Source organism: Talpa occidentalis, unplaced genomic scaffold (genome assembly GCF_014898055.3).
Source record: "Talpa occidentalis isolate TD23 unplaced genomic scaffold, MPIMG_talOcc4v2.1 talOcc4.11, whole genome shotgun sequence".
NCBI classification, from domain to species: Eukaryota; Metazoa; Chordata; class Mammalia; order Eulipotyphla; family Talpidae; genus Talpa; species Talpa occidentalis.
In genome coordinates, this window is record NW_023601104.1 from 38,364,596 (window position 1) to 38,372,731 (window position 8,136).

Here is an 8,136-nt window from a genome sequence, read left to right on the forward strand (position 1 = left end):
TTGAACTATGAAACAGATTTGAGGCTAAAAACTATGACTATGACTCTTGACTGAAATTCCACTTTTTCCTCCATGGTGGATAGACTTGTTCAGCCAGTGACACTAACAGTAAAAGGGTGCACCCATGGGAGAAATATTTCTTAGCCTTCTCAGGAACTTAGTAGCTGCTTATATCTCAGTATGCGGAGTCTTTTGCCTTAGAACTTTCCCAAGGATTTGGGAACTAAATATGGAAGCAAATGTGGAAGTAGTGACTTTTATTTCCACTATTTTAATGCAGAGTAGTTTTTTGGCTTTAAATAGCAATAAACCTTATTTATTCAACAATTTTTGTATGTCTACCATGTGCCAGGCATTATTCCAAGCTTAGTGGATACAGCAGTGAATGAAACTAAGAAAATTCCTGCTTTTGTGAAGTTTTTATTCAGTAGTTGGGGAGAAGCAGTCAATAAACAAAATAAGTAAGTACAGGTTGAAGATTAGATGGGAATGAGTGCTAGGGAAGAAAATATAAAGAAGAAAAGAGTAATAAATATTCTTGAACATATTGAAGTTTTAGATATAGTTGTCAAAGAAGTCTTTACTATGACTACTTTAAGAAAAGACTTGAAATAGGTAAAAAGTCAGAATATGAAAGGGAAGAAAATTTCTTCCAGGTACAGGAGATAACAAATGCCAAGAGCCTGGTGTAGTCAACTGCAATTTTCTGGAACCAACTACTTGACCTAAGCAGTATGAACAGGGAACAGAAATACTCAAGTTAAGATCAGAGAGGTAACAATTGGCAGAAGTTTGGGGATTTACCGATCACTGCAACAACTTTAATTTCAGTGTGCATGTGAAGGATAAAGCTTTGGAAGATTTGAGGCAGAGAAGTGACATAATATATTTTATTAAGAATATTTTCACTTTCCTATTAGAATGGACTTAAGGGTAAGAGTGGAAGCAGGGAAACTTACTGGGAGATTATTGCAATAATCCAAGCAAATGATGAAAATGACTCAGGTCAAGTGGAAGAGGTGGTAAGAAGTGCCAGATTCTGAGAATATTTTGCAAATTGTCTCAGTAGGCTTTGCTGACAGATTTAACAAGAGGTGTAAGGAAAAGTATGAAGGTGATTCCAAGGTTTTTGGACCATTGACTAAAAAGAAAAGGATTCCATAACTGAGATGAACAGGTGTTTGAAAGGTGAACAGAAATTCAATTTCAGACATGCTAAGTGTGATACAGAGATAAATATCCAAGTGATGGTGGACATTGAGGGAGATCACCAATGAAAAATATATATTTGTGTCTCATTACCCTACAGTTTATAAAGCCTAGTTATTAAATGAGATCACTAAACCAGTAAGGCAGATGGTAAAGAGTCTCAAGCCCTGGATTTATCAAACACCAAGAGGTCAGAGAAACGAGAAGGAACCCCAAAGAGGTTCAGACAGCATCTCTAAAAATACATGAAGGAACCAGAATAGCATGGCACTCAAAAAACAAACGAGGAGTGTTTCAAGAAGCTGTATCATAGTTTTATTCTGAACAAAGCTTATGGAGCAAAAACCAAAGAATTTATTATGTCAAAATTTTAAAAAGTTAGCAGTCAACAAATGGTTTATCAAGATTAACTTCATAAATGTTTCAAAAAGGAAATAAATGAGTGCTTTTTCACAAAAATAAACTTGTATTATACTCAAGATTTTAAAAAATCCTATATTGTATGAATGATACACCAAATAGGATGAAGATTAAGAAATGATCTATGAATTTAGCAATATACAAGTCAACTAAATGAAGTAGTTTTAGTGGAATATGTGGAAAATGGAGCTAAAGCTGTATTGGAGTAAGTATAAGAGAGAAAAGTAAGAGAGATATTGGAGACAGTATGAACAACTCTGAGGTTTTGCCATAAATATTTTGTTTGTGGATGAGGACAAAGGCAAGAAATGGGTCAGGTTTAGCAAGAGAATCGAGTTTTAACGCCTTCCTTTTTTTCCTGTTTATATTTTTAAATAAAGGTTACCTGTAAAAGGTAAAAAGATTTAAAAGAGAGAACAAAATTGATTATACAAAAGGGGGTGGAAGTAGTTGAAACTTTCATTCCATAAGCAAAAAAATTTAAATTGAAAAGAAAAAATCATCTGTTATTTTATAACATGGAAGCATGCCAAAGCATACATCATAATGATTTGTTTATCTTAGTCACCAAAGATCACTTCTATCACAAAATGCAGAAAACAATAATTATTAAGATGATGAAAAAAATTGTATATGAAGGAAGAATCAAATTTTATTGACATAAAGGACAAGAAAAATGTTAACAAACACCTGCCCAAATATTTGATGACCTAAGCAATGTTAATTCATTAACATTGAGCCCTAAAGTGACGAGGTATTTAGCATGCATAATTTGAATTAAAATCTCTATCTCTTTTTTTAATGGTTAATTAAGAAAACATAATTTAGTAGTCTAAGATCTCCTTAAGGCATTGGTTGTATAAATCAGATCTGTTTTCAAACCAGGAGATCAAGAAGTTAACAACTGGGAGCTGGCAGGCAAATGGTTAAGGCAGTCAATTGTTTGATTTCATCCCAGCAGAGCCATTAAAATGCCTGACTGATTTACTTTAAACAATGTCTGAACGTATCTTGATAGGTTTTGAAACTAGGTTCCAACCTCCTCTAACCAGTTTGAGCAGTCATTAACCCAAGAAGGACCCAGAGAATAACCCAAATTGAGTGACCTGATGTAGTCAAAAACCTCACTAGTTACTCAATCTCTGCCCAGGAAGGAGCTAAGTGAACATTCTCTTAACATGCAACCTATGACCTCCACGCCTATACAGATGCCACAGTGCCACCCAGTACTCCAGCATCCAGTTACCCAGACTTCTTTGTTCTTTTGCTTTTCCCCTTTAAAACTTGTTTAATTAATTTACTCTTAATGAGGTAACATTGGGGTAGCCCCATCAGGTATTACAACCATAGGGCATCCACCACCAACTCACCCACAGTCTACCACCACAGCCCATTATTCCTCCCTCCCTCTTCATTCCACCCCCCGCCTGCCACCTTGGTGTCTAAGTTCTGTAGTCACCTATCAAGGGTTAGTTTTTCAACTTGTCTTTTTCTGACTATTAATTTAATTACTTTATATAAATCCTCTGTTCAGTAGTCTTTGGGGACCTATTTCCCTGCCTCTATTACTTGTTGCAAGTACTAAATGGTCCTTTCTTGTCAAACTTGGGCTTGCTCTACTTGCTGCTCTATTTGCTGACCCCTTTGTATTCAGTAACAGATCCACTGAATATATTTGAAAATTAATAAATGTGAAATGAAATAATGAATAACTAAGGGTTTTGCATTATTGTTAAACTCTCATTCCTTTCAGTTTATTTCTCATAATTGAATGCATGAGTAATTGAACAAAAGAAAGCATATTGTAAAAACAAATCTGCAGAGATTAAATATTTTTGTGTAAAGAAAAAAAGACCTTAATAAATAGATAATTCCCGTATTTCAGGGTAGAGAAACTGAGTATTATATTAAGTCAAAATTCAGAAATCATTTCAGGTAATCCAAACTGAGCCATACTAAGTTTAGCAATTTTTTAAATTTCAAATAAACACATAGATCAATTTACAAAGACAAAATACAATAATTATTGCAAGCAATCCTATCACGTGTCAAGAACGTGATGACTATATTTAAAACAGTGTAGAATTAGCATAAGGGTAGACTGATCAACTAGTTAAACATATTAAATAACCCAGAAGTCTAGAATATGTAAGATTTTAACATAAAATGAGCTCTCACAAATCAATGATAAGAAAGAGCACTCAACATATTATTAACAGAAGTCCAAATGAAGTATTTATAAACTTTAAAGAATTTGGAGGGAAAAAAATATGGAAGCCTATAAATTCCAATTAAACTGAAATTAATACAAAGAAAACATTTGAACACATGAAGCTTGAGGAGTATTACATGAAATTTATTTTGGTTCCAGGTAGGAGGATATCAATATATAAACAAAATGACTCATATAGTAATAAAAGATTCATATATCAAATTGATGACATACCAAATTTAAACAACTGCATTTCTAAAACTACATTAAAATTTTCAAAAAAAAAAACTGGAGAGAAAATAGCAAACTAAATTCAAAGCAAAAAAAAAAAGAAAAGAAAGAAATTTTAAAGATAAAAGCATTAATCAAGCCAAAAGCTGTGTCTTTGAACTATGTCAACAATATGATAAATCTCTGCCTCTCCCAACAACAATAAAAGAAGGAACTAATTGTCAATGACAAGAGCAAATGACCCAATGAAATGAAGGAGATAATAAGTGAACATAGTAAATACCTTTATGCCAATAAACTACAACTTAAAAGACATTTCTGTTCCTAGAAAGACACAAAGTCCTAAACTCACTCAAGGACAACTACTGATAGACACTTGAATAGTCCTTAATCTAAGAAAGAAATTGAATTTGTTTTTAAAAAAATCTTTAAAACTGGAAACTCGGGCCTCCCTGGTGGCACAGGGGGTTAACACACAATCTCTGGAAACTCGGGCCTCCCTGGTGGCACAGGGGGTTAACACACAATCTCTGAAGCTGTTCACAGCCACTGCAGCACGAGTTTGATCCCGGGCCAGGGAAAAAGCCACATGGCACAACAGACCTCTCCTGACTTGCCTGCCTCTCCCCTCAGCAGTTTACTTTGGTCAGTCTGCCTGTTCTGTTCCCCACTCTGTCTCTGGTGAATCCTCTCACCCCCCACACCTCTGGCTTGTACCACAGCTCTCGTATGCATGAATAAATAAATCTTAAAAAAACAAAATGGAAACTCTGTCCAAGATGATATCACTAATGAATTCTACCAAAACATTTAAGGAATAATATCAATTATACAAAAACTTTCAGAAAATAAAAGATAAGAAACTTAAAGGCTTTAACTTCTATACATGAGGAGGGAAAAAATGAAGATGTATTTGAAAACCATTGACTTAAATTTTTGTAAAATAATTTTTTGCATGCCAAATGAGTATATGGGTCTTTTTTGATGAATAGCACAAACTTTTCAATATAAAATATGTGAAAAAATTAAAGAATACTTACAGTGGAATTGTCTTTGGTACTGGTACTAAATCATAGATTACTGAAAGTGTTTTAGATTATGAAAGAAGCATAATATTTTGTTTATCATAATAAGTATGCACTTAAACTTCATGAAATTAATTTCATGCAATTTAAATTGCATAATAGTTTGTGAAACAACTTATAATTGGTTTTAGACAGCAAATATAGCCAAATGAACTGCAAGCCGTAAAACTACAAGTTTAAGTATAGTCAGAAAATGCATCATCATGTGAGACTTCTTTCTTAAATATTTAACAAAACACATGTATTTCATTTATCAGTTTAAAGAAATTAAGTAGTTTTTTGAAATAATGGTGACACCAAGAAATAGAAAATCTGTGTTTCCTCAAGTTCCTTCCTGTCAATTCAACAAGTCCACCCTTGTGCAAGACTTTTGCGAAAGCACCCTGGAACTTCCATACCGGGTCTTCAATTTATGCATTGCTGACTTCACTTCTTTGTTTCTCAAAGTGTAGATAATGGGGTTCAATATAGGTGTGAAAACCGTAGAGAACACAGAAAGAAGTTTATCAGTTGGGAAGTTGCTGAAAGGCCAGACATAGATGAAGATACAGGGCCCAAAAAAGAGGGTCACCACAGTGATGTGGGCAGTCAGGGTACTGCGGGCCTTGGCCATGCCCACCGAGGAATGGCGCCGCACTGTCACTAGGATGGCTGTGTAGGAGATCAGTAAGAATAAGAATGAAGTGACCCCCATGAGGCCACTGTCCAACAGCATCAATACTTCAGGGACATATGTGTCCGTGCAGGCAAGTTTGATGACCAAAGTAAGGTCACAGTAGTAATTATCCACGATGTTTGGGCCACAGAAGGGCAAGTTTACAGTGAAAGCTAATTGACTCAAGGAATGTATGACCCCAATGACCCATGAGCCTACCACCATGCCTGTACACTTGCACAAGTTCATGATGGTTGTATAATGGAGGGGTTTGCATATGGCTACATACCTGTCATAGGCCATGGCTACAAGGAGCACCATCTCACCACCGGCAAAGACGTGGAGCAAAAATATCTGGGTCATGCAGCCCTCAAACGAGATGGTCTTGGGTTCATGAAGGAAGTCATGAATCATCTTAGGGGTTGCAAATGTGGCAAGAAACACATCAAGAACTGAAAGGTTACTGAGCATGATGTACATAGGTGTGTGCAGGGCAGGTTCAGAAATCACCGTGAGGACAATGAGGAGGTTGCCCAGCACAATGGTGATGTATAAGAAGTTAAACAACACAAAGAAGAAGTACTGGAGCTCCCAGGAAGTGGAGAGTCCCACCAACACAAACTGAGTCACCCTGGAATAATTTCCATGGTCCATGGTCTCAGGCTATGAGATAAGTACCTACAGAGAAGAAACATTCATGTATTATTATCAAGAGGGGAAAAAAGGTGGACCACAATCTTGAAAGGTTCTTCTCAACATTAACTTGAAATGCTCTGGAAACTATTTTTATTAAGAAATATTTTATCCACAGGCCTCCCTCGTAGTGCTTGAGCTAAGGCGCAACCTATGAAGCCAGCCTCAGCCACTGCAGCACAAGTTCAATTCCTAGTGGGTGCAACCCACATAGCGCAGCAGACCTCTTCTGCCTCGCCTGCTGCTCCCCTCACCAGTGTATTTCCATCCATCTGTCTATTCTGTTCCCCACTCTGTCTCTGGTGAATCCTCTTGCCCCCTCACACCTCTGGCCTATACCCCAGTTCTTGTATGCATAAGTAAATAAGTCTTTAAAAAAAAAAAAAGAAATGTTTTATCTGTAATTTTGATATATAGATTCTTTTCTCAATTACCCTTAATAATTAAGGATAACTATGAGGTATAAATGTTAATCAACAACTCCATTTTATACATCTGTAAGTTAAATATGATGTTAAACAATAACACATCTACACTGCAAAAACCACAATGAAGAGAAGATGCTAAGGCAGCCAGATTAGGTACTACCTTGTGTGTCCTGCTGATTTTCATTATCCACTTGGGATTATCTACAAACTGCTTTAGTTCTTAAAGAATTATCAAGAGGCCACATTTGCAAGGAAAAAGCATAGGGAAATGTTTTGATCTTTTCCCTATGCTTTTCACTATGATTCTCTCTCATCTTCGCTGTCTTTATTACTTAACCTCTTCACCACACCATTGACACTGTGTAATCCATATTGTCACTAAAATAATGGTAGCTGTTTTGGTTTTAAGTAAAGTACCTTAAATAGGCAAACTGGCATGACCAACACATGAGTACAGAATGTCATTATTTATAATAAAATGATAATAGCCGTGAAATGCAAAGGTCTGATTGAGTTAAGGTAGTCAAAAACCAGGTCAACTGTAACATTTCAATTTATCAACTGCAGAAACCTTCCAAAAGAAGTAATTGTATCTAGATATAGAATTTGCAGACTTTGACTAGGATTTCTCTTACCTAATAAGGTACATTCTTTGAAAAATATCCAGAAACAAAATCCTTTCTCATTAGGCAAAAATTGAGATCACAAATAATAATAGATAATAAACAATAATAAAGATAATACACAACTGAGGCAATGGAAAATTTGCCAGTGAATTGTAAAATATTGCTGCCTATCTCTCTCTGCAATTTCCGTGGGAGGATGCAGAAAAAACTTCAAAGGATAAAGACAATGATTTGAGAATTAATTTTTGAACAATTGTGTTTAAAGCATAAGAATCTCTACTTGAAAAAAAGGCAGTAATTTTTTTAAGACAGAAAGCTATCACTTTTCATTTTCCATGTTATAAAGTACTGTCAGTCTCTAAAAATAGCTGAAAAAGAGTGATGTCATTGGGCAAATCTGTTCAATTTGAAAGAGTTTTTATATGCAATGTTTGAACATTAAACACTTTGCAACACCCTAGTGAGAAGAAAAGTACCATCTTGTTTTAACAAAAGGAAACTGAGATTCAGTTGTCTCTGAGAGATCTTTACCTATGGTCTGGTCTTTATGTGTGAGCTATGAAAACATAATCAATAT

At 35.3% G+C, this 8,136-nt stretch overlaps 1 protein-coding gene across 1 annotated transcript; it reads right to left on the reverse strand.

Moving 5' to 3' along the window:
• Nucleotides 1-5,494: 5,494 nt before the first annotated feature.
• Nucleotides 5,495-6,469, reverse strand: LOC119237988 (olfactory receptor 4K15-like). Its single transcript, XM_037501794.1, has one exon. It carries the CDS (start codon nucleotides 6,464-6,466, stop codon nucleotides 5,495-5,497), a length of 972 nt encoding a protein of 323 aa, XP_037357691.1. The 5' UTR covers nucleotides 6,467-6,469.
• Nucleotides 6,470-8,136: the final 1,667 nt, after the last annotated feature.